The sequence below is a fragment of the Leopardus geoffroyi genome, chromosome X (assembly GCF_018350155.1).
Source record: "Leopardus geoffroyi isolate Oge1 chromosome X, O.geoffroyi_Oge1_pat1.0, whole genome shotgun sequence".
Lineage (NCBI taxonomy): Eukaryota > Metazoa > Chordata > Mammalia > Carnivora > Felidae > Leopardus > Leopardus geoffroyi.
The window spans coordinates 88,325,108-88,351,491 of record NC_059343.1 but is presented as its reverse complement, the minus strand read 5'-3'; the positions used below and the strand labels follow the sequence as shown (position 1 = coordinate 88,351,491).

The 26,384-nt window shown below is 38.6% G+C and overlaps 1 protein-coding gene across 3 annotated transcripts in view; it reads left to right on the top strand.

Moving 5' to 3' along the window:
* Nucleotides 1-26,384, top strand: part of NUP62CL (nucleoporin 62 C-terminal like) — a 78,035-nt gene that overhangs the window by 21,577 nt on the left and 30,074 nt on the right. Inside the window, exons 2-5 of one of the 3 annotated variants that reach the window (XM_045471486.1) lie at nt 9,358-9,462; nt 10,987-11,085; nt 16,637-16,796; nt 25,980-26,130. In XM_045471486.1, coding sequence (XP_045327442.1) covers nt 9,405-9,462; nt 10,987-11,085; nt 16,637-16,796; nt 25,980-26,130 — 468 coding nt within the window. In that variant the 5' untranslated portion in view covers nt 9,358-9,404. The remainder of the gene's footprint in view (nt 1-9,357; nt 9,463-10,986; nt 11,086-16,636; nt 16,797-25,979; nt 26,131-26,384) is intronic. The other 2 variants (XM_045471487.1, XM_045471488.1) reach the window with 2 other exon arrangements.

Genomic DNA, 26,384 nt, shown 5'->3' with positions numbered 1-26,384 from the left:
TCTCTTGATTTTTCCTCTCAATATCTTCATTTCCTATTCATTCCTGGAGGATATTTTCACTAGCTGTAGGATTGGATTCTGGGTTGGCAGTTATTTTCTTTCAGCACTTGAAAAATACAGTTATACTTCCCTCTTGCCTCCATGGTTTCTGATGAGAAATCTATCATTTAAATAGGTTTCCCCCTATAAATTAGATGCTGTTTTTCTCTTGCTGCTTTAAAGACTTTTTTTGTCTTTAGTTTTCCAAAGTGTAGTGATTTTATATGTTGTGGTGTAGACTTCTATCATCCTAGCCTCCATTTCACTGGTTCCTGTCTCTGTCTGCTCTCAAATCCTTCCGCTTAAGTTTGCGTTTTGGTTATTGTCTTTTTCAATTCTCAATTTTCTGTTCAGTTCTTTATATCTTCTATTTATTTGTTGAGGTTTTATTTTCATTTCTTTTTCTTTCTTTCTCTTGGGTAAGGCTATTTTTTCTCATGTTTCAAGTGTGTTTATAATTTCTTGTTGATGCATTTTTATCACGGATGCTTTCAAATCTTTGATCATTAATTCTAACGTTTCTGTCATCTTGCTAATGTCATTTTTCATTCAGTTTGAGACCTTCCTCATTCTTGGTAGGATGGGTGTTTAATTGAAACCTGGACATTTTCATATTATGTTATGAGACACTGAATCTGATTTAAGGCTTTTTTTTTCTTTGCTTTAGCTGGTTTTATTTGACATTGCTCTAACAGGGGAATAGAGGGGTGCTGCTTCGTTACCATAAGGTAGGAGTAAAACTTCATTTTCCCTGTTGGTCTCCATTGCTGCCCAAGGCAGGGGTCTCCTAATTACTGGTGAGCAATGGTGGAACATCCTGCCACGTCACTGTGAGGAGGGGGTTCACAAACTGCTGGCAGAGATGAAGAACCTGGCTCCCTAATACCATTCTGGCACAGCTATTGGGACACCTCATTACAGTCTCACGTGGGTAGAAGTTTAGGCTCCTCACTTAGTGTTTGCTAGGATAGGTAGGAAGTAGAGCCACAGTTTTTTATGTGGCATTTGGTTATACTAGAGTGGTTATTGTCTAAAAGATTTCTGTCTTATTAGTCTGCCCCTTTCCTTGTCTTTCGTCTACAGAGCAGGCTTTTATTGGGGCTTTTATGTGGGGAGTGGGGAGTGGTCTATATCCATTGGTATTTCTGGGCTGCTAGCCTATTCAACTCCAAGCCTGGGAAATACAAGGCAAAAAGAAAACCTGTGGAACTCACCATCATATCATTCCTTGGGTCTCAAGATCCTTTTCTGGTTTGCCTTCTTCTCACCACTTTTTAGGGTCTTCTTATGTTTGTTTTATATATAATATTTAGTTGAATAAGTGGTTTTTACTTGAGTAAGGAAAAGGACCTGCATCCCATTTTCCTGGAAAGGAAGTCCCAAAGAATTTAATTTTTATATTGTCACATCTCTTATTCTTCTGAGTTTCTCTCTCTGGACAAATAGGCCTTTTCCGTCTCAAGATCCTTAAATTTTGTAGTTTTATTACAGTTTATATTTTTAGGAATCTCATTTTTTTCTAAGTGATTAGTGAGTTCAACCATTATACTTCATTAAATAGCCATTCTTTTCCTATTGATTTGAGATGCTGACTTCCACATACAGCAAATTATTATATATGATTAGTTCTGCTTCTGGACTTCCTATTCTGTTCTATTGATTTGCCCTTTATTGTTCTAATATCACCATTTTAGTTATTGTAGCAGGCCCCGCTATCTTGTAGCATAAGTCTACCTTTCCCAATTCTGTTGAAAACATTCTTGGCTATTTTCTATGGCCAACAACTTGTTAAAATAGTTGGCATTTTCTTATGTTTCTTAAATATCAAGGAATTAAGGCTGGTTTGGGTATCCTTATAGCACTGGATGGAGAAAATTATATTGAACCCTTCCTCTAGTCCAGTGGTTCTCAGCTGGAGATGACTTGTCCCCTCTCCTAGGGGATATTTAGCAATGCCTGAAGACATTTTTGGTTGTTGAGACTGGGGAGGTACTACTGGCATCTAGTGGGTAGAGCCCAGGGATGCTGCTTTTGACCTTGATTGACCTTGAAAATAAAAGAGCCAGTTTTTTTGCTAGCCAAATGGGTTTGTTTGAATAGAGGAGGAATTGCAATTTGGGACAAGCAAGCTACAGCAAAACCATAGGCAAGTCTGGAGAACAAAGGAGAAAAAAGCTCTTTTAGAGAAAAGGGGGGAGTTGGGAGGGACTGTTGTAAACAAGAAGTCCACTGGAGTAAATTGGGTGTTTGAAGTGTAGTGGCTTTTCTTTGGCTGTGTTGTGACAGTCTCTCATTGGCTGGGCTGTTGCCAAGCAAGGAGAAGATCTTTCTTCTGCTGGCTTAGTAAAACAGTCTTTTTCCTATTGGGCCTGCAAAGGGCTGCAAGTGGTATGGTGTGAGAGCTCCCTCTTCTGGCCTCCCAACCCCATTTTAAATGAGGTTTCCTTTATTCAGAGTCACACTGCAAAATATCCTGCAGTGCACATAAAAGAAAATCTCGTGTCCCCTACACTCAACACTTCTGACACCAAATATGGGGGGGGGTGGGGTTCTTCCCACACCAACGAATTCTCCAACTCTCTGGACACCAGCTGGGTTCCCTACGTTCAGTTATGATCCTCATTACCTGGAGTTGTCACAGACCAAATATTTCAAGGGCTCAGTCCTACGGAACTGACCACTACTTCAGATACCAATTGTGAGTCCTAGGTTGTCACATGTACTTCTGACCTACTGCCTAGAAGTTGGGGATTCCCATGACTCCCTCCTTGGGTTGATAATTTGCTAGAACAGCTCGCAGAACACTGGAAAACACTTTGCTTACAGTTACTGGTTTATTATAAATGATACAACATAGGAAATAGGGGAAGGTATGGGGGGGGAGGCCCAGATCTTCCTTGTCTTCTCCAGGTGTTGTCACCCTTTTAGCAACCTCCATGTGTTCACTAACTTGGAATATCTCCATACCCCTTCATTTAGGGATTCAATGAAGGTTCTATTATGTAGGCGTGATTGATTCAATCATCAGCCAATGATGATTGAACTCCATCTTCAGCCCCTCCCATTTCCAGAGGTGAGAAGGTGGGGTAAAAGTTCTAACGCTGCAGTCGGTTGGTTTCTCTGGCAACCAGCTGCTCTTCATTAAGGGCTCTTTAAAGTTCACCTCATTAAGGGGCACCTGGGTGGTTCAGTTGATTTAGCATCTGACTTCAACTCAGGTCATGATCTCAGAGTTCGTGGGTCTGAGCCCAGCGTCGGGCTCTGTGCTGACAACTCAGAGCCTGGATCCTCCTTCCGATTCTGTGCCTCCCTCTCTTTCTGCTCCTCCCCCACTCACACTTCATCTCTCTCAAAAATAAATAAACATTAAAAAATAAAAATAAAGTTCACCTCATTAATGTAAATCAAGTGTAGTTGTATAGGCCTGGTAATAAATAACCAGGGGGTCCTTTCACCTATATTACTTCTGGAGCTATTTCATGAACTGGGGACAAAAACCAAATATTATAACGAAAGATGTTTCTATCACTTTTATCACTTAGGAAATTACAAGGGTTTTAGGATCTGTCCAGGAAAGGGGACACAGACCAAATGTACATTTCTTTTTTTAAAAAATGTTTATTTAATTTATTTTGAGAGAGCATGTGAACGGGGATAGGAGTGGGGGATGCAGCGCAGAGAGAGGAAGAGAGAGAGAATCCCAAGCAGGCTCAGCGCTGTCAGCACAGAGCGTGATGCAGGGCTCCAACCAACAGATCATGACCTGACCTGAAATCGAGAGTTGGACGCTCAACCAACAGAGCCACCCAGGCACCTCTGTACATTTCTTATTATATCTCAGCATGGGCTAGTCTTCCATAATGAAGAATTACCTGGCCCCAAATGTCAGTGATACCACGTTGAAAAACCCTGCTCTAGTTCTATGATTAGGAAAATAAGACTGTCTCTTAAATCCTTTTTTATTTAAGAGTAGGACTCCTATAACTTAAAAGCAAATCATATTAGACAGTATTTTCTTCCTTAGTTACCTCTGGGTATGTGATTTAAGGTCAGGCCCTGAAATTATGCCAGTGCCTGAGACAAAAGATTAGGATTTTTAAATATTGGCATATATCAAGTGCAATTTATTTATTTATTTTTTAATTTTTTTTTCAACGTTTATTTATTTTTGGGACAGAGAGAGACAGAGCATGAACGGGGGAGAGGCAGAGAGAGAGAGGGAGACACAGAATCGGAAACAGGCTCCAGGCTCTGAGCCATCAGCCCAGAGCCCGACGCGGGGCTCGAACTCACGGACCGCGAGATGGTGACCTGGTTGAAGTCGGACGCTTAACCGACTGCGCCACCCAGGCGCCCCTCAAGTGCAATTTAAATTAGTACTAGTGAAGAAGTTTCAGTAATATGGCCAGGTGTAAATACAAAACTCAATAGTGTTCCCATGTTTAAGCAATAGTAGTTGGGAAATACATTTAATGGGAAAAGGTCCCATTAACAATTTCAACCAAAAATTCAAAATGCCCAGTAATAAACATTTGAAATGTGCATGACCTATTTGAAGATAACTCCAAAATTCTACTGAGGAATATAATAGAAGACATGAATAAGTGAAGAGACCCACTGAATGCACAGACTCGATATATAAAAATGTCATGTATCTCCAAATTAACCTACACATTTAATGTAATTCTTATAAAACCACAATGGGAATTGTTAAAAATAAAACTCAACCGAGTAAAATTTGAAGAGGTAATTGGCATTTTAAGCGATTCATGAATTGGGCAACATCCCATCTAGCAAGTAGAGAGATTTTTCAAGAAATTATACAAAATGGAAGGTTTTTATGGGAAGGAGGGTGGGGCAAGAAGTTATTAGCAAAAGAAAAGAAAGGATTGTTTCTGGCTGCGTGTCTTTTGGCTGCAAGGGAACAGCAGGGTTTTTTTGTTTGTTTGTTTGTTTGTTTGTTTGTTTGTTTTATCATGCAGATTACCTCCCTAGTACTGATCAGGAAATTTCAGATTGATTTTTAAAAGGTCACCTTTCTGGAATAGGTTGAAACTATAATGATGTTGTGGTTTCCTGTGGTGGGGGACAAATGACTCCCAAATTGGGCTTTTTTAAAATAGAAATTTGGAGAGAGGGAAAGGAAAGAGGGACTTGACTAGAGTCTAAAGTTTAAATGGGGGAATAAATGCATGAGACTAGTCAAGTCTTTTGTTTTTTAAGGAAAAGTAATGATGGAGTACGTGTAGGAAAATACATGAAAATGTATGTTAAGTTTATTCTCTTCCTGTAAATTTAAAACATTGTGTAATATAAAAACACATGACTTCTAGTGCTATAATTGAAATTTTCTTGTGGAACAGTGATAGAAAAATTAGTGAAAAATTTTAAAGTATAGAAATAAATCTGGGTCTATGAAGATGACATTTTCAAATCTGTGGGGAGAGAGGATGGGGTAGTGAGTAAATGAATTGCAGTACCTGACTAGCCAGGTGATTTGGGGGATTTTTTGCCTAAAAAGATTGTTGAAAAGAAAACCACAGGTCCAAAATGGTGTCACTTAGGTTAAGACTCCAAATCAATAAGCCAGGGCTTAATACCTAATCTAACTGCTGTGTCAACCTCCCCCGGAAATATTAAGTCTTAACTGGTCAGTCAGGAATTTTCTGATAAGCACTGATGAGGTTATCTGTCACTTGGGCCCTCTACATCCCCCAAAAGAAGATGAGCTCATCTGCATAATAAGATCCCCTGCTCTTCCCCCTAAAAGAAGGTGATCCTGCCTGAAACAATTCTTTCTTTTCTTTTGCTTATAACTTTCTTGACGCACCCTTCTTGGTATAAAAAACAAAAAAATTATTTTGTATAATTCCCACGAGCTAGATGAGCTACTGCTTGATTCATGAATCATTTAATAAAGTCAGTTAGATCTTCAGATTTACTCTGTTGAATTTTGTTGTTGGTTTTTTTTTTTAACAAGATCAACCAAAAGAAATACTAGGTGAATTAAAGGTAGAAAATGAAATCATAAACATTTAAAAAATGCAGATAAATATGACAATATGTAAACAGTATTTCTTGGGTTGGGGAAAGGACTTTTATTTATGTATAATTTAAAAATATGTAGTATATTCAGGCAAATGGTTCAAAAAGAAAACTATAAATAGTCGCCCATCTACCCTGTATTACCCCCACCTCCTCTACTCCCTGGATTCAGCTGACCACTGTAATTGTATATTTCCTTTCAGAATTTATTCATGGATTTGCTAGCAAATAAAAAAATATATTCTTAGCCCTCTACCTTTATTTTTTCTACATAAATGATAGTATACACAGTGTTCTATGCCTTCCTTTTTAAACTTATGAACATTCACATACATGTTTTTGTGTGGATATATGTTTTCATTTCTTTTTTGTAGGTACCTAGGAAAGGAATTCCTGGGTCATATGGTAAGTCTATGCTTAACACATTGAAGAAGTGGGAGGCAGCTTTCCAGAGTGGCTGTACCATTTTACATTCCCACCAGCATTGTATGAAGTTTCCAATTTCTCCTCATCCTCACCGACACTTGATTTTATCTGACTTTTTGATTTATAGCCATTTTAGTCCATTTGAAGTGGAATCTCATTGTGGTTTTGATTTTCAATTCCCCAATGACTAATGACAGTGAATTTGTTTTCATGTGTTAGATGGCCATTTGGATCAGCAATTTTGTATCTTTCTGACCATTCTTTTGTAGTCACATCTCCCACTGCCCACAGCCTGGAAATAATCTCTATTTTTAAGGATTTATGTCATTAGATTTTGCTTACCTGGATAATCCAGGATAATCTCCCTATCTCAAGGTACTAAACCTTAATCACATCTATAAAGACCTTTTTGTCACGTAAGGTAATATGTCTGTAGGCCCTGTGTGTTAGGATGTGGCCATGGTTGGGGACCATTTTTCTGTCTACTACATCATCTTAACAATACTAAATCTTCTGATCCACAAACCTGAGATCTTTCCATTTATTTAGGATGTCTTTAATTTCTTACAATGATGTTTTATCTTTTCCTGGGTATAGGTCTTGTACTTCTTTTGTTAGATTTGTTCCTAAGTATTTTTTGAGTGATTATAAGTGGAATTGCATTCTTAATTTCATTTGTGGATTGTTCATTGCTAGTATATAGAATTGGAATTCATTTTTCTTTTTAAAAATTATTTTAATGTTTATTTATTTTTGAGAGAGAGAGACAGAGTGTTAGTGGGGGAGGGCAGAGAGAGAAGGGAGACACTGAATCTGAAACAGGCTGCAGGCTCTGAGCTGTCTGCAGCATAGAGCCTGACATGGGGCTTGAACTCATGAACCATGAGATCATGACCTGAGCCAAAGTCAGATGCTTAACCGACTGAGCCACCCAGGTGCCCTGTAATTCATTTTTGTATGTTGATCTTGATTCCTGCAGATTTGCTGAACTTGTTTATTGTTCTAATAGATTTTGTTTGTGGTTCCTTTAGAATTTTCTGTAATCATGATCATGTCACCTGTAAATAGATATAGGTCTATTTCTTTTTTTTTTGATCTGGATGCCATTTATTTTGTTTTCTTGCCTAATTGTCCTGGCTAGAACTTCCATTGTGTTGTTGGTAAAAGCAGACATCCTTAGTTTGTTCTTCATGATAGTGGGAAAGTATGCAGTCTTTCACCATTAAATATGATATTAGCTGTGGGTTTTTCATGAATGCTCTTTATCATGTTAAAGAAATTCCCTTCTCTTCCTAGTTTGTTGAACCTTTTCATCATGAAGCTGTGTTCGATTTTCTCAAATGCTTTTTCTGCTTCTATTGAGAGGATCCTTTTTTTATAGCATAATTGAAGTATAATTCACATATCTTAAAATTCACCCTTTTAAAGTATTCAATTCAACGTTTCTAAAATATATTCATTGAGTGTGCAACCATTACCACTATGTAATTCCAGAATATTTTCATCACCCCAAAACAAACCGGGTACCCATTAGCAGTCAGACCTTATTACCCCCTCCTCCCAGCTCTTGGCATCCACTAGTCTACTTTCTGTCTATGGATTTGCCTATTCTGGACATTTCATATAAATGGAATCATGTATTATGTGGCCTTTTGTGTCTGGCTCCTTTCACTTAGGTTACTATTTTCAAGATTCATCCAAGGTGTAGCATGTATGAGGATTAATTCTTCTGATCTCAGGAGGAGGCCTCTTCAACCTTCTCTTTCCCTAGTTACCTCTGGTAAACTAACTAGTCTACAGCCTAAATCTTGGTCTCATAAAGGTACTTGCTTCCTCTTAATTAAAATTTTTTTTTTTTTTTGAGAGAGAGAATCTTTTGGCTTGAATTCCTCACATTCTTTTTCAAATAAAGTCAATTCTTTTGGGGATAGCTTGGGAACTCTCTTTTTATGGGCCGCCTTTACCCTTGGGCAAAATCTTTGAAACATTGCTTTGGGCGCTGTGCAGTGACAGTTTCCTCTGATCTTGCTTATCTCTTCAGGTGTGGAAGCTCAGCCCTGCAAGTGAGCTGGGGCAAAGCAGTCAGGGTAAGGGTGATGGGGCTCCAGTATTCTCAACTTGATGTGCCTGGTGTAGAGCCTCTGCCCTATGAATGAGGGCTAACCTAAGGAAGGGAGTCCCTCTACTCTTGGCTGTACTTGCCAAGAATTTCAGCCCATTAAATCTGCTTCAACCCATTAAATCTGCGTTGGAGGTGATATGCTGGCTGCTTGCCCTCCCCAATGAAATGCTTTGTCCCTTGTTTGGGAGTCTGGGCCAGTCTTATTGGCAGCTCCTGCCTGGAGTGTGGCTTCCTTCAGGGTGAGGATGGGGATGGAGAGAAGTGGATTGTGGGTCATATGCCAGACTTTCACTGGTATTACTGAGTCTTAGCAGATTTTCTTGAGTAAATGTTCTTTGTTTGCTGTATACCTGTAGGACAATTTCCCGAGATTTCAACATTTTATTATTATTATTTTTTTCTTTTTTACCAGTTATGGTTGTTTCACTGGGGAATATAGGTCCCTAGGACTTCTTATGTTGCAGCTCTGGAGGAGGATCCCCCTCTTCCATAAAGTGGAATTTCTTTGTTATGATGGTGCTAGAAGACTGGCTGTACTCAGTATTACTAATAAACTACTTTTTTTAATCAGGCTGTTATTGTGTTTTATTTATTAGATTTCAGAGTATCTGATTTTCCTTGCTCTGTTTCAGTTTCTCCATATAAATGAACCTTGTTATAATGGTATTTTGCTTTTTAAAAATTGCTCAGTGACATATATTTCTGCTCATGACTTTGATTTTTAGGTTCGGCTTCAGCATCGACTGCTGACGCCACTACTCGTTCAAGCACCATGCTGTTTACTTCAGTGTCAGATGCTTCTACCTCCACTGTTGCTTCTGGGTTCTCATGTAAGTTACTGGTTGCAGAGAAAAGCCTGGTATTTCGCATCAGGCAACTTCACTTAATTTGCCAATATAAGCTATGGATCTCTTGCATCTCGTAAATTATCATTATGCTTGAACCCATCTGTAACTGCTGATATCAATAGTAGCTTTGCTTAAGAACCCAATTGTCATGGCTTTAGCTGTGAATTTTATGTTAACATGATTATTCCAGCTTAAAGTGATAATTTTAAGCATATAATTCATTAACATTGTAATGTTTTGAAACAACTTCTTGAAGCTAATGGGAATAGTAAGATGGGAGTTTTGCCAAGTATGTCTGAAAGAGAAGAAGTCTTATTATCCATGTGAATAAGATAAAATGGGAAATGAATGTTGGAGTTTTGCTATAATGTATTCCTGCAGATAGACCAGTTTTGTGGTCCTTACACTTTACCTATCAGAAGTGATGGATGACAAAAGGACCAGTTTGGGGTTTTAATTGACACCGTGTGATGTCTTGTGGCTTCTCTCCTTGAAGAGGAACATCTGGATGTGTAGAGCTGAGAAGTGGGATATTAATTATCTTGTAACCCCAACTTCTTTGCTATGTATCTTCCATTAGTACAGTAACAACAAATGTTGAGTAATTCTTTTTTTACAGGTCCATATAAACTGACTCTGCTTTCAAGATATATTCACAGTGCCATGAAATTTATCATTAGACTTTGTTATTGTAACCCTAGCTGTAATATGCCCTCCATCCCCCACCCCCTCCCCCGCAGCCCTGTTATAGGAAGATTGTCGCCATTCCTAGGAATAAAACTTGCCAGGAAATGCTCATGCCTACTTCAGGGTGAAAAATAGTGGTCTGCCATCCCTACCCTCTTGTGAAGTTGGCATAGGTAAACATTAGTTAAAATTGCTGGTTACCACCTGAGTTGTATTTTCTACCAAGTAGACTTCCACTTTTGAGACATGACTGGGATTCTGGAAGCGTTTTGATATGTGTAAGCAATATCCTTCTCCACTACGATAGATTTTGTGAATAAGACCATGTCTGAGGTTAGAACTTATAGTTGTTGCATGAATTTGATTTTCAATCAGAGACTTGCCCTCTGACCTTTGACAGGCTTGTTTTCATTCCTGTCTTTGATGTCCTTGCCTACAAAATGAAAAGAAAGCTCTACCATAGTGTTTGTAAAATTAACTTTAATGAGGTAAAACTTACATATAAAATTAACTTATTTTAAGCATGCAAATCAGTGATTTTAATAAGATTACTGAATTGTGTAACTACCACTAAAACTGTAATCCAGTTTTAGAACATTTCTATCATCCAAATAAGGTCTCTCAGCCCCAGATAACTAATCTATTTTATGTCCATAGATTTGCCTTTTCTGAACATTTCTTGTAAATGGATTAGCCACAGGTTTTTGGAGTTTAGCCAAAAGTTTGTAAAGGACACTTCAGATGAAAAAGACCCTAAATAAATTACTCACTGTTTTTAAATTAAGGTGTAATAGGTAATCTTTATGTTCTTTTCTGCAGTTGTTTCCCCAACAACTTCAAATGGAGCATTTGGTGGTTTAACTTTGGGATTTGGATTCAAATTTCCTGGAATGGGTGGAGGAGCTCATACTGTATCTAGTAAGATTTTAGAATTATTGGGGTGTGTGATGTGTTTGGATGCTCATTGGAAGTATGCTGTATAACAAGCAGTAAGTACATTGATTTCTGTAGTTTTTAGTATCGTCTGAGTAAGTTTTGATCATTTCATCATAGTATGCAAAAGGTACACCAGTACTGACGATTGCCAAAGTGTAGTGAGACATCTGATACCGATGATACTAGTCCTTTGATATGACCATACTTAAAGCTGCTATCAAATTCTTGTCAACTTTTCAATTTAAGAATTTTTATTATTGATCATAGTGTTTACATTGACCCAGTAGATTGAGATTGATAGTTATTTTTCCCTAGAACTTAATCTAAGTTTTGACCTGCATTAAAGTTGACCCTATCCTAAAGCTGATTACAAGAGTTTCCATCCTAAATTTATTTCTGCCAGTTAGGAGCCAGTTAGGTTGTAGGTTGAAGAGAACTTGGCCAGTCGATGCCTTATAGTGAGCGGGGTGGCTAGGAGTCAGTTGCTACTTAAACCTACCATTTAAGTCAGACTCCATTTTAGGAAACTTTTACTTGTCTTATTTTAAAAGTTTATTTGAGGTGCACCTGGGTGGCTCAGTTGGTTGAGCATCTAACTGCGGTGCAGGTCATGATCTCATAGTTCACGAATTTGAGCCCCACATCCGGCTCGCTGCTTTCAGCATGGAGCCCGCTTCAGATCCTCTGTCCCCACTCTCTTTCTGCACCTCCCCCACTTGTGCTCATTCAAAAAAAATTTTTTTAAAAAGTTTACTTGAGGCTGAACGATTCTTTCTTCAAACCTGGCATAAATTAAAAGTCAATCTCTTTTAAATTTAAAGAAATTATTCCTAACCAGAGAGGTCCACCATCTATTTATTCTTTTGCATGACTGATACCTACCTGAGTTTCTACTGTGTACCAGGCAACTAGCCAACCTATAAGAGTTGTGAAGGGTGTGTCTTGAGAACTTTAAAAGTTACCGTATTTGCAAATAACATAACCCATAATTTCCCCCTTTAAAATGCTGAACAAAGAACTGATTCTTTCAGCCATGGGTAGAGTCACTGAAATATGAATTTGCATGTGCTTTGAGGACCCGGCCATAACTCACCCCCTCCCTAGCTAGGTCTCAGATTCCTTCCTGCAAACTGGTACCTTTGCTCCTAACCCACCCCTTATTGCCATTGCATCTACCATTACCTTATATGCCCATCTCCCCATCAGATGTCTCAACTTGACACCCTTAACCCAGAGTTAGTTTTTCCCCCTACTTACCATTCCTTCTCCCCAAGCATATTTACTTGCTCAGACTTATCACCTCACAGATCAGCCTTGTAGGGCAGCTTTCAAGTGTCTGTGTCTGAAAATTTATAGCCATTTGACATTTATTCTCTGCCCTAGGTATAATCAGCAAGTTTTAAGAGAAGCTTGCTTTTTTTTAATAATAACTCTTTTAAGTTTTTTTTTTTTAATTTTGAGAGAGAGAGAGAGAAAACCAGCACACAGCATGAGCAGGGGAGGGACAGAGAGAGAGAGAGAGAGAGAGTGAGAGAGAATCCCAAGCAGGCTCCATGCTGTCAGCACACAGAGCCCAGCATGGGGCTCGAACCCATGAACCGTGAGACCATGACCTGAGCGGAAACCAAGAGTCGGATGCTCAACTGACTGAACCACCCAGGTGCCCCAAGAAAGCTTGCTTTTTATCAGTCTTATCTTTTGTATGGAAAATGTTTGTTTGGATAGAAAAATCAGATAGTAGGATGTTTTAAAGGATCTTTTCACTATTTTATATAACCATCTTTAAGAACATCAGAATGAGATTTATTTAAATACAAATGTGATAGGCAGTTCTGTCTTAGTATTTATAGAACTGTGCTTCCCTTTTACTACACAGATAATGTAAAGATGTCTGCATTTAGTTTAGACCAAAGTCATAACCTACAAAATCAGACTGTGATGGAACTTTCATTCTCAAATCCATTGCTTTTTTGTGTATGAATTGAAATACTGTTGGCATTTGAGTATTATCTTCTATGCCAGAGCTAATTTATACCTTTTAAAAATACCATAAAAGCTAAGGAACAAAGATAAATACTGTCTTAAAAGGTTAAAATAATCATACCATTTTTTTTTGTGACTCAGGATGCTTTTATGTTTAGGCTGACAGGTATTAATTTCCTGAAGGTATCACTCAACATCTTTGTGGAGATATTTTGGTAGTGATGATGCTTGCTTTTCTTTTTATAAAAATCATACACACACACATATGTGCGTGTGTGTGTGTGTGTGTGTGTGTGTGTGTGTGTGTGTGTACATATATCACTGTCTCTAGAAAGGATAGTTTGGTAGTTATCTTTCCAGCCTTTTTTTCCAAACACATACAAACACACATTGAATTTATTTGTTTTGCAAAAATGGGATAATTACGCACACACACACATAATCCTACAATTATTTTTCTTATATATCATCTTTGCACATCTGTCCATGTCAGGAAATACAGATTACTTTCTTTAATGCTTATTTTTTCTGAGAGAGAGAGAGAGACAGCATGAGCAGGGAAGGGGCAGAGAAAAAGGGAGACAAAGAATCCGAAGTAGGCTGTCAGCACAGAGCCCGACGTGGGGCTTGAACCCACAAACCGTGAGATCATGACCTGAGCTGAGGTCAGACACTTCACCGACTGAGCCACCCAGGTGCCCCAAAACAGATTACTATTTTTTTTTTGAAAAAAATCTTTGGGTGAAGAAAAGCTTTATAAAAAGGACTCTTTCTTTTTCTTAATTGCTTTTCTGTTTTTCTGTTTGAACTAATCAATACAGGAGGGGTCTTGATAGTGTCATTAAGTTTCAGTATTTCTGGGGAAGGATTTCTTTTCAGATAAGATTTTTATTCTCAGGTGAAAATTATGATGACATATGATTGTAAAGAATGCCACATGGGATCCAGTCTGTAATCTTCTCAAGTGTTTGGAGTGATAAGTGACCCCAGGGATCCTTTGTGACTGGATATGGTCTTTCCTTGTGGTGTTCATTCCACCCTCAGAAAGGCTAACACAAAAAATGGGGAAATTATTTTAAGATTTCTTGTGGCCAAAAGGGAAATGGAATCTTTTAGAAATCTAACACAGGTATTGTCCTGGCACTGAACTTGAAAGAAATCAGAATTTAAGAGTTGTTCTAAAGGCAACTTTTAGGGACCCCCTGAATCTGTTGCATAAACATAATTCAGCTCTTCTCCCTTAGTCTACCCTTACTTTTTTAAACTTTCCATTGGTTTCCTTACCTCTTTTTCTACCTTACAATTTTAGCTTATCCTTTTAATATTTTTTAATGTTTATTTTTGAGAGAGAGAGGGAGACAGAGCACGAGCATGGGAGGGCGGAGAGAGAGAGGGAGACACAGAATCCAAAGCAGGTTCCAGGCTCTGAGCTGCCAGCATGGAGCCTGACGCGGGGCTCGAACTCATGAACCACGAGATCGTGACCTGAGCCGAAGTTGGACGCTTAACTAACTGAGCCACTCAGGCACCCCAATTTTAGCTTATTCTTAATTTTGGCTTGCTCAGACTCCTTAATTCTACTTCATGTGTGACCTCTGTAGGTCCTTTCAATCCGCCTCTGCCTATTGTCTGATTTTTTTCTACACTTTTGGAAATACTTCCAAATTTCTGCTTAAAGTCTCATTCTTTCCATATTTTTGGAAATATTTCCATATTTCTACCTATAGTCTGATTCTTTCCATAGTTATAAATTTTTGAAAATGAGATGCTGACCTATTTTATCCTTGCTTGGCTAGAGTTTTCTATGCCAGACCCTTGTATAAGCTGCCAGTAGTATATGGGATGGATACCGTACTTCGGATGCCCACCCTTGTCCCAATTGACTGAATCAGGAGCAAAGGACAGAATTCTTGGAATAAAGAAGGAATATCTGAGCTTGGCCCCTCAGCAGGAACAGAGTAGGCCAGTTCCCCTCAGTATAGGCTGTGAATATTTTGGCAGGCACCATGATTTATGTATTTATCTAATACGGCCACTAACCTGAAAATACTGCTAATTGGGAAAGCAGGGCTAATGTAAAACAAACAATTGTGTACATGTGTTATAATATATTTTTATAACAAATTTCTTGTTACAGAAGCATCATCTATTAATTACTGAGAACATTTGAAAATACAGAGAACCAAAAATAAGAAAAGAAGACCTTTGCAGGTCCCACCAGGCACAGTTTTCTGTGAATTGTTCTTTAAGTGCTCAGTGTGTAGGAAAAACCAAAAGTGCTATAGAAGTTTCAGAAAACTAAGGGATAATGGTGGAGTGGAAGAGAAGTGGGTGACAAATACCAGGAAGGAAGAATTTGAGTTAGGCCATGAAGTATATTGAGGATTTCATCTAGAGAGGGCTGGGAATTCTAGTAGGGGTGCAATAGGAAAAGACACATAGAAGTGAGGTCTGGGCTGTAGATGAAACTTTGAGAGACTTTTATTTATTAGACTGGCAAAGATATATGCCTAGTATGGGCTGTAATGTAGAGAAACAGGTGCTCTCCCCTATTGATAGAAATGTAAATTGGCAAAATCTTTTCGGTTGGGCAGTTTGGCAAGATATATTAAAACTTACGGCATGCTGACCCTTTGATCCAGCAATTTCATTTCTAGGAATTAATTACACAGATCTATTCATGTAAGTAAACAAAAGTATACATGTACAGTGTGTATAAGATTGCAATTATTCTTTCCTTGCAAGTTTAGTAGAATTTGCCAGCGAAGTCATCTGGGTCTGGAAGGTTTTTTTATGGGAAGAGCTTTGAGGATTGATTCAATTTCTTTAATGGTTACAGGTCTGGTTAAGTTGTAAATTTTATTTTTCTACAAATATATCCAGGATTTTTAATTTTTGGCAGAAGAGTTAACCCAGATATCTGGCCTGCTGTATATCACTTCATATTATAACAATGTTAAGTGCAAATCCATACAACTTTGAGTTCAAATTCACATTTAAAAAAAATGCTTCTGTAGGGGCACCTGTGTGGCTCAGTTGACTAAGGGTCCAACTTAGGCCTAGGTCATGATCTCGTGGTTCCCAAGTTCGAGCCCTGCGTCAGGCTCTGTGCTGACAGCTTGGAGCCTGGAGCCTGCTTCCAATTCTGTGTCTCCCTCTCTCTCTGCCCCTCCCCTGCTCACACTCTGTGCCTCTCTCTCTCAAAAATAAATAAAAAAATTTTTTTAAAAATAAAAAAATGGGGCCCCTGGGTGGCTCAGTCGGTTGAGCGTTCGACTTCGGCTCAGGTCATGATCTTGAGGTTCGTGACTTTGGGCCCCGTGTCAGGCTCTTTGCAGACTAGCTCAGAGCCTGGAGCCTGCTTTGGATTCTGTGTCTCCCCCTCTCTCTGCCTTCCCTTGCTCGTGCTCTGTCTCTCTTGCTCTTGAAAATAAAATAAAAAATTTAAAAAATTAATAAATAAAAATAAATGCTTCTATAGTTTTTATCCTGAATGATCAAGGACTAAGTAAGTCTCTCATTTCTTGATAACACACATTTTATTTTCCAGCTACAGCATCAACAACGACCACCACCACTGTCACTACTACCACTACGACTACCACAACCACCAGTGGCTTTACTTTGAATCTAAGATCACTGGCATCAGCTGGGATTAATAGCATTGTTCCAGTCGGTATTAATTCCATACCTTTTACTTCGACTGTTAAGTAAGCCTGTTTATTTGAAAATTTGTGTGAATTTCATTTTATTTATCATGTACAAAGTATAGTTTGCTTATATAGCTGTAGAATAGTGTTTGAATTTTAGGTAAATGACTCCGTCAAAGGAGCAGATAAAGGATTTCTGTAGCTTCATAAATTGAACAATTAACAGCTTGCCTTTGTCTTATTACCATTACAATACTATTATTACTATTACTAACTATACTATTACTATTATAACTATTACTAATAGCTAACATTTGTTGTGCAATTACTAAATATTTAGCAATGTGACAATGCTTTACAAACATCATATCATTTAATCTTCCCAATAACCCTATGAGGTAGGCACTATTTTGTTCCCATTTTATAGATGAGAAAACTGGAGCACATACAAATTTTATAATCTGCCCCTGGTTGTACACTTGATAATGGTTGAGCCAGGATTAAAATTCAGCCAGTTGAGTTCCAGAGCCTATAATCTTAGAATCTATACCATGTCCCTGTCTAACTGTTTGGGGTTTTTTAATTTTTTTTAACGTTTATTTATTTTTGAGACAGAGAGACAGAGCATGAACGGGGGAAGTTCAGAGAGAGAGGGAGGGAGACACAGAATCTGAAACAGGCTCCAGGCTCTGAGCTGTCAGCACAGAGCCCGACGCGGGGCTCGAACTCAGGGACCGCAAGATCATGACCTGAGCTGAAGTCAAATGCTCAACTGACTGAGCCACCCAGGCGCCCCTATTTTTTATTACTTTTTTAAAGTTTATTTATTTTTGAGAGAGAGAGAGAGACAGAGTGAGTGGGGGAGGGGCAGAGAGAGAGAAAGGGAGAGAGAAAGAGAGAATCGCGAGCAGGCTCCGCACTGTCAGCACGGAGCCCAATGTGGGGCTCGAACTCACAAACCATGAGATCATGATCAGAGCCAAAACCAAGAGTGGGATGCTTAACCAACTGAGCCACCCAGGCACCCCTTGTTTGGGTTTTTAAATTAAATTTTTATTTGGAGACCACTGTAGATTCACATGTACCTCTAGGCAAGAATACAAAAAATTCTTTGTGTCCTTTACCTAGTATGCCCCGATAATACCATCTTGCTATGCTAGAGGTACAGTATCACATCCAGGATATTGGCATTGATATAGTCAAGGTATAGAACAGTTCCATCAGCACAAGGATCCTTCCTGTTGCCCTTTTATAGCCACACTCACTACCTTCCCCTCCTTTTCGTGACCCTGTGCAATGAGGAATCTGTTCTCCATTTCTATAACCTTGACATTTAAAGAAATGTTATACAAATAAATTGTATATTATGTGATCTTTAAGGATTGTTTTGTTTTTCTAGTCATAATTCCTTAAGATAAGGTTGTCATGTGTATCAGTACTTTCTTCCTTTTTATTTCTGAGAAGTAGTCCATGGTATTGTGGATGAACTATAATTGAACTATTCACTTGTTGATGGACACCTAGGTTGTTTCCGGTTTCTGGCAGTTATAAATAAAGCTGTGAGGAACATTTGTGTACAGGTTTTTTCTTGTGAGTGTAAGTCTCATTTCTCTGGGATCAATGCCCAGAGTGCAATTACTGAGTGGTGTGGTTGTTGTGTGTGTGTGTGTGTGTGTGTGTGTGTGTGTGTGTGTGTGTGTGTTTTTAATATATTGCCAAGTTCTTTTCCGGAGTGGCTGTGCCATCTTACACACCGAACAGCAATGTGTAAGGGACCCAGCTTGTCTGCATTATCACCAGGATCTGATGTTGTCACTATTTTTTTATTTTAGCCCTTCTAATAGATGTGAAATAATATCTTGTTGCAGTTTTAATTTGCATTTCCCTGACGACTGGTGATGTTGAACATCTTTTCATGTGTTTCTCTGCCATCAGCATGTCTGTCTTTGATGATGTGTCTGTTCATGTCATGTCTTGTCCATTTTCTACTTGAATTTCTTTTTTTATTTTCAAGTATTGAGAGTTTTTTTACATTCTAGATTCAGTTTTTTTTTCAGATTTGTAGTTTATAAATATTTTCTCTAACTCTGTAACTTGCCTTTTCATCTTTTTAACCAGGAGTTTTGCTGAACAAAAACTTTTATTGATGAGGTCTAGTTTTTTCTTTAATGGACCATGTTTTAATATCAAGTTTAAGAACTCTTTGCCTAACCTTAGATCCCAAAGATTCTCAGTTTTTTCTAAAAGTTTTACAGTTTTACATTTAAATCAGGATCCATTTTGCGTTAATTTTTCTGTAAAGTGTGAGGTTTAGAGTAAGGTTCATTTTCTTTTTTTGTCTGTGGATGTCCGATTTTTCCAACAGCATTTGTTGAAAGGGACTCTTCAGCTTCCTCCACTGAATTGCTTTCACATCTTTGTCAAAAATCAGTTGGACATATTTGTGTCAAATGTTTTCTCTGCCTCAATTGGTACAATATTTTAGGATTTTTCTTCTTTAGCATAATGATATGGTGAATGACATTGATTGATTTTCAATTTTTTTTTAATGTTTATTTATTTTGAGAGAGAGAGACAGAGCAGAGAGCTAGGGAGACAGAATCAGAAGCAGGCTCCAGGCTCTGAGCTGTCAGCACAGTACCCCACGCGGGGCTCAAACTCACATTACTTGAGCCGAAGTCAGATGCTCAACCCACTGAGCCACCTAGGCGCCCCACATTGATTGATTTTCAAATGTAGGATAAATCCCACTTGGTCATGGTGTATAATTTTTTTATACTTTTTTATACTTTTTTATACTTTTCTAGATTAGTTTGCTAGTATTTTGCTTGATGACTTTTCTATTAAGTTCTTGAGAGATACTGGTCTGTAGTTTTGTTTTCTTTCATTTTTATTTTGTCTTTGGTTTTGATATGTGGATTATGCTAGCCACATAAAATGATCTGAGAAGTATCTTCTTCTGTTTTATAGAAGGAATTGTGTAAAATTGTGTAACAAATTGTGTTTATTGAATGTTTGGCAGAATTCTTTAGTGAAACCTTGGCCTGTATATTTCTTTTGCAGGAGCTTTTAAATTACAAATTAATTTCTTTACTGGTTTTAGGACTACTCAGGTTATCTGTTCATCTTTCATGAGTTTTAGTAGTGTGTGGTTTTTATTTGGTCTGTTTTTCTAAGTTGTCAAATTTATGAGTACGAAGTTTGTAGTATTTCCTTCTTGTGCTTTTAATAGCTTTTTCAATTCTTATGTTGGTATGTTGATACCTTTCTTTTATCAATTTTATTTATCTTTTTCCAAAGAAGTAGCTTTGGGGGCACATGGGTGGCTCAGTCAGTTAAGCATCCGACTTTGGCTCAGGTTATGATCTCACGGTTCACGAGTTCAAGCCCCGTGTCAGGCTCTGTGCTGACAGCTCAGAGCCTGGAGCCTGCTTCAGATTCTGTGTCTCCCTGTCTCTCTGCCCCTCTCCCACTCGAGCTCGCTCCCTCTCTCAGAAATAAATAAAAATATTAAACAAATTTTTTTAATTAAAAAAATAGCTTTTGTTTTATTGATTGATTATTCTCTATTGTTTTCATTGTCAATTTCATTGATATCTACCATTTATTATTTCTTTCCCTCTGTGGTGAGTTCATATTGCCCTTTTTCTGATTTCTTGAGTAATGAACAATTATTGATTTGAGACCTTTCTTTTTTCCTAATGTAAGCATTAAATGCTCTAAATATCCTCACCATTGCATTAGCTGTGTACCACATACTCTATTATGTTTTACTTTTATTTTCATTCAATTCTGTCTACTTTTCAGATTACCTTTGTGAATTACTCTTTGGCCCATAGATTATTTAGAAGTATGTTGTTTAATTTCCAAGTGCTTGGAGATTTTATTTTCTTTCTAGTTTTGATTCCATTATAGTTGGAGAGCATGCTCTATATGACTTCAGTCCTTTTATATTTATTCAGGTTTGTTTTATGATGAAGATACAGTCTTTCTTTTTTTAATGTTTATTTTGAGAAAGAGAGGAAGAGAGAGAGAGCCAGAGCATATGCATGCATGCACGCAAGTGGGGAGAGGGGCAGAGAGAGAGATGGGGAGAGAGAATCCCAAGCAGGCTCCACATTGTCAACAAGGATCCTGAGGTGAGGCTTGAACTCATGAACCATGAGATCATGACCTGAGCTGAAACCAAGAGTTGGATGCTTAACCAACTGAGCCACCCACACACCCTGAAGATCTAGTCTTTTTTGGTGAAATGTTCCATGGGCACCTGGAAATTGTTTTCTCTGCTATTGGGAGGAGTGTTTTATGTATGATGATTAGATCCTGCTTTGTTGTATTTTCAGATCTGTATCCTTGCAGGTCTCCTCTCTAAAGCTCCTTTCAGTCTGGAGAGTGGCTTTTTAAAGTCCTCAACAGGAATTGTGGGTTTGTCTGTTTCTCCCTTTAGCTCTATCAATTTTGCTTTTGTGTATTTTGAGGTTCTGCTGTTGGTTGCCTTACACATTTAGGATTGTTGGCCTTCCCTGGTGCTTTGGTTCCTTTATCAGTATGCGATGTCCCTCTTTGGTCATTTTCTTTGCTCTAAATTGACTTCATCTGTTATTAATATAGCCATTAAAATTAATCTTGCATGTACATCTTTTTCCATCGTTTTACTTTCAGCCTATTTGTGTCTTTATATTTGAAGCGAGTTTCTTGTGGATAGCACATTGATGGGTCATAATTTTTATCCACTCTGCCAATTTCTGCCTTTTTGTTGGTATATTTAGCACATTTACATTTAAGCTAATTATCGGTATGTTTGGGCTTAAGTTTGCCATTTTATTATTTGTCTTTTGTTTGCTACTTCTGTTTTTGTTTTTCTTTGTTTTGTAATTTCCCTGTGGGATATTAAGACCTTTTTTAGGGTTCTATTTTGCTCTTTTTTTAATGTTTATTCATTTTTGAGAGAGAGAGAGAGAGAGAGAGAGACAGAGCATGAGCATGGGAGGGGTAGAGAGAGGAGACACAGAATCCAAAGCAAGCTCTAGGCTCTGAGCTGTCAGCACAGAGCCTGAAGTAGGGCTTGAACTCACGAACCATGAGATCATGACCTGAGCCGAAGTCAGACCCTTAACAGACTGAGCCACCCAGGCGCCCCTTGTTCTATTTTTATAGTGTTTCTGAGTATATTGCTTTGTCTAATTTTCTTAGTAGTTGCTCTAAGTGTTACAGTATACATATGTAACTTATAATCGTCTAGTCATGTTGACATTTTACCACTTTGGTAATTCCATGTAGCTCCCTTTACTCTTATCTTTTAAATTTGTCTCAAGTTTTTCCCCCATGTACTGAACACCACATTATGTGGTGTTATACTTTTTACTTCAGCCATCAAATATGATTTTTAAAATTCATGAGAAGTGGGATAGTCTTATATTTACCCTTTTTGTTCATTATGACAATTTTTCCTTTATGAAGTTCCAAAGCCTTCTTCTGTTTTCATTTGTTTGTTTTTGTTTGTTTAGCCAGTTTTCTTTTTTCTTTGTTTTTCTTTTGTTTATTTATTTATTTATTTATTTATTTTTTGAGAGAGAGAGAAAGCACGAGTGGGGGAGGAGCAGAGAGAGAGAGGAGAGGGACAGAATCCCAAGCAGGCTCTGCATTGTCGGCATAGAGCTGATGTGGGGCTCGAACTCACAAACCGTGAGATCATGACCTGAGCTGAAGTTGGATGCTCAACTGACTGAACCACCCAGGTGCCCCCAGTTTAGCCAATTTTCAAGAGTAGGTTTGCCAGCGGCAAAAAATCTTGCAAGGGAATATCTTTATTTTCCTTTCATTTCTGAAGGACATTTTCACCAGATAGAGAAGTTGTGGCCAACAGTTTTTTTTTTTTTTTCTTTCTGTACTTGAAAAATGTTGTGACACTTCCTTTTAGCCTCCATGGTTTAAGATGAGAAATCTGCTGTCATTCGAATTGGTATTACCTTTTAAGTAATGTGCTGTTTCTGGCTACCTTCAAGATTTTTTTCTTTCTTTATCTTTAGTTTCAGAAATTTAAGTATTAGGTGTCTTAGTGCACATTTCTTTGTATTATTCACTTTGGGGTTTGCTCAGCATCTTGAATCTGTAGATTTATATCATTTGCCAAATTTGGGAAGTTTTCATCTTTATTTTACAGAATACTTTTTCAGTCCCATACTGTCTTTTCCTCTCTAATCTATCATACTCCAATGATACAAATGTTACCACTTTAATTATTGTCCTTTGGGTTCTTTAGATTTTTTTTTTAATTTTTGTGTCTCTTTTCTCTTTGCTGTTCTGAAAATTCTGTTGACCTACTCTCAAGTTTGCTGATTCTATCCTTGGTCGTCTTCACTCTACTATTAAACCCTTCACGTGAGCTTTTTATTTCCTTTATTTTAGTTTACAATTCTATAATTTCCATTCAATTGCTTTTTTATAACTTCAGTTTCCTTGCTGAGATTTTCTCTCTTTTGTTTCTAGAGAATTCATAATTGCTTGTTTGGAGCATTTTTTGATGGTTGCTTTACAATTCTTTTCAGAGAATGCCAACATCTGACACCTCTCGCTGTCGGTGCCTGTGGACTGTCTTTTCTCTCTTGAGTTGTGATTTTTCCTGGTTCTTGGTAGGACAGACCATTTTCTGTTGCATCCTGGACATTATGTCTATCATTGTTAGGAGAGTCCAGGTCCTATTTTAATTTTTTTCAATCAGGTAATCCTTTTGTTGGGGTGTAATGCAGGGGTTGGGTGTGTTTGTATCTTCAGCTTCCTACTAGACCCTGCCCACACCACCCCAGTGAAAGTGGGGTGCTGACTCATACTGCCTCAATGCACATGAGTGGTGTGGAAGTTCAGCTACCCCCTCAGCCCTGCTGACTCATTCCCCAAGAAGGTGGAACACTGGGTCCCACCACTTCATTGCCTCAATGGGTCGCTGGGTCCCCAAAATAAGAGGAAGTGGGGGACTAACCACTTAGGTGCTGCAGGGTGGAGACAGAATTTCACCTTCCTTTTGGGTGTCACTGACACAAAAGGAGTGAGGAAGCAGGATATCAACTATTCTGTGTCTTCCAATTTCATTCAGCCTCTTGATGCTGGCTTGGTATGGAAGCTTAGTTCCCTACTGGGCCTCACTAACACAGGCTCTGGGGAGCAGGGGGGCCGAGTGCAGACTAGCATTACTTTGTTCATTCTCAGTGATGATGCCAGGTGGGCATAGAGTTTAGCCCCCCCATTGAGTCTCACTGACACTAGTGACAAGTGGGGGAACCTAATGGTAACTAACCCTGTCTTTATTATGTCTTGATTGCTGCTGGGTGGGTATTTAGATTCAGCTTGTCACTGGCCTTCGCTGACAGGACCCTGGTAGAGGAAGGGAATAGAACACTACCTGCCTCTGGCGAGCAGAGAATTGATGATTACCTCTCTGCTTAGCCCTGCTGACACTGCCCCAGCAGAAGAATTAAGGCATTGCCTGGTTCCACCAGTCATGGGATGGAAACTCAGCCACCTGCTTAGCCTATTTGATACCACCCGGCAGGGGAATCATGGTTCTGTTCGGTTCTGCCCAATGGAGGATGGAAGATCAGCTCCCTACTCTGTTTTGTGGATACTACTTAGACCGGAAATGGATCATTTTGATTAAGAGCTGTGGGAAGAGGGAGTCCTGTCTCTTTGGCCACATGCACCCAGAAGGGAGCTTGTATCATGCTGAGCTGAGGGGGAAGGAAGGAAGCAGGTGTGGCACAGACTTCAGCTGTTCGTACTGAGATTTAGTAGATTTCTTAGTAGAGCTTTTATAATTTGCCATATTCCTCTAGGATAATTTCCAAAGATTTTGAATGGTTGTTTTTTAAAATAATCTTTACCAGCTATGATGATTTTGTTGGGGAGCAGGTCTGAAAAACTCCTCATGTGCTCTTTTCTTCTCTAAGTCCTCCTATGTTATTCATTCAAAAAATACAGTTAAAAGTATGATCATATGATCATACTGCATCCCTCTTTTTTTTTTAGATTTTCCTGAGGACTTTAATTTGTTCTTCTGCTAAGAAATCTCCTTTTCCTCTCAGCCTGTCTCCACAATGGGCTCCCCTTTTTTTCCTCTTTTTTTCTCTTTTAATTTACATCCAAGTTAATTAGCATATAGGGCAATAGTGATTTCAGGAGTAGGATCCAGTGATTCCTCCCCTATATATAACACCCAGTGCTCATCTCAGCAAGCGTCTTCCTTAATGCCCCTTACCCATTTAGCCCATCCCCCCAACCCACAACCCCTCCACCAACCCTCAGTTTGTTCTCTATATTTAAGAATCTCTTATGTTTTGGGGCGCCTGGGTGGCTCAGTCGGTTAAGCGTCCGACTTCAGCTCAGGTCATGATCTCACAGTCTGTGACTTCAAGCCCCACGTCAGGCTCTGTGCTGACAGCTTGGAGCCTGGAGCCTGCTTTGGATTCTCTGTCTCCCTCTCTCTGTCCCTGCCCCATTCACGCCTCTCTCTCTCTCTCTCTCTCTCTCTCTCTCAAAAGTAAATAAACATTTTGGGGCGCCTGGGTGGTGCAGTCGGTTAAGCGTCCGACTTCAGCCAGGTCACGATCTCGCGGTCCATGAGTTCGAGCCCCGCGTCGGGCTCTGGGCTGATGGCTCAGAGCCTGGAGCCTGTTTCCGATTCTGTGTCTCCCTCTCTCTCTGCCCCTCCCCCGTTCATGCTCTGTCTCTCTCTGTCCCAAAAATAAATAAAAACGTTGAAAAAAAAATTAAAAAAAAAAAGTAAATAAACATTTTAAAAAAGTCTCTTATGTTTTGTCCCTCTCTCTGCTTTTGTATTATTTTTGCTTCTTTTCCCTTACGATCATCTATCTTGTATCTTAAATTCCACATATGAGTGAAGTCATATGATATTTGTCTTTCTCTAATTTCGTTTAGCATAATACCTTCTAGTTCCACCCACACTGTTGCAGATGGCAAGGTTTCATTCTTTTTGAGTGCTGAGTAATATTCCATTGTGTGTATATATGTATGTGTGTGTGTGTATGTATATATATGTGTGTGTGTGTGTGTGTGTGTGTGTGTGTGTGTATATATATATATATATATATACATATCCATTCATCTGTCAATGGACATTTGGGCTCTTTCCATACTTTGGCTGTTGTCGATAGCGATGCTGTAAACATTGGGGTGCATGTGCCCTTTTAAAAAAGCACACCTGTATCCCTTTGCATCCCTCTTTTTTAGTGCAATCGTAACTCCTGTGATGACATATGGTCAGCTGGAGGGTCTGATAAACAAATGGAGCCTTGATTTAGAGGATCAAGAGAGGTACTTTCTTCACCAGGCCACTCAGGTCAATGCTTGGGACCGTACACTGATTGAGAATGGTGAGAAGGTAACAAGATAGTCTTACTATTCTACGTGTATTGTACAAACATTTTCAGATGAACACAAGAGTATAGACCTGTGTTTTGTGGTAATTTTCTATTCCACTATTTGATGATCAACTTACAAATCTTTTCCTATGTAATGAGTGCCCTGATTTAGTAAATTGCCTATGTTTGAAGTGTGCATAAGAAAATTAATATTGCTTTAAAATTAAATATAAATTCAAATATTTGCATTATCATATCCTTATTTTCATTTATA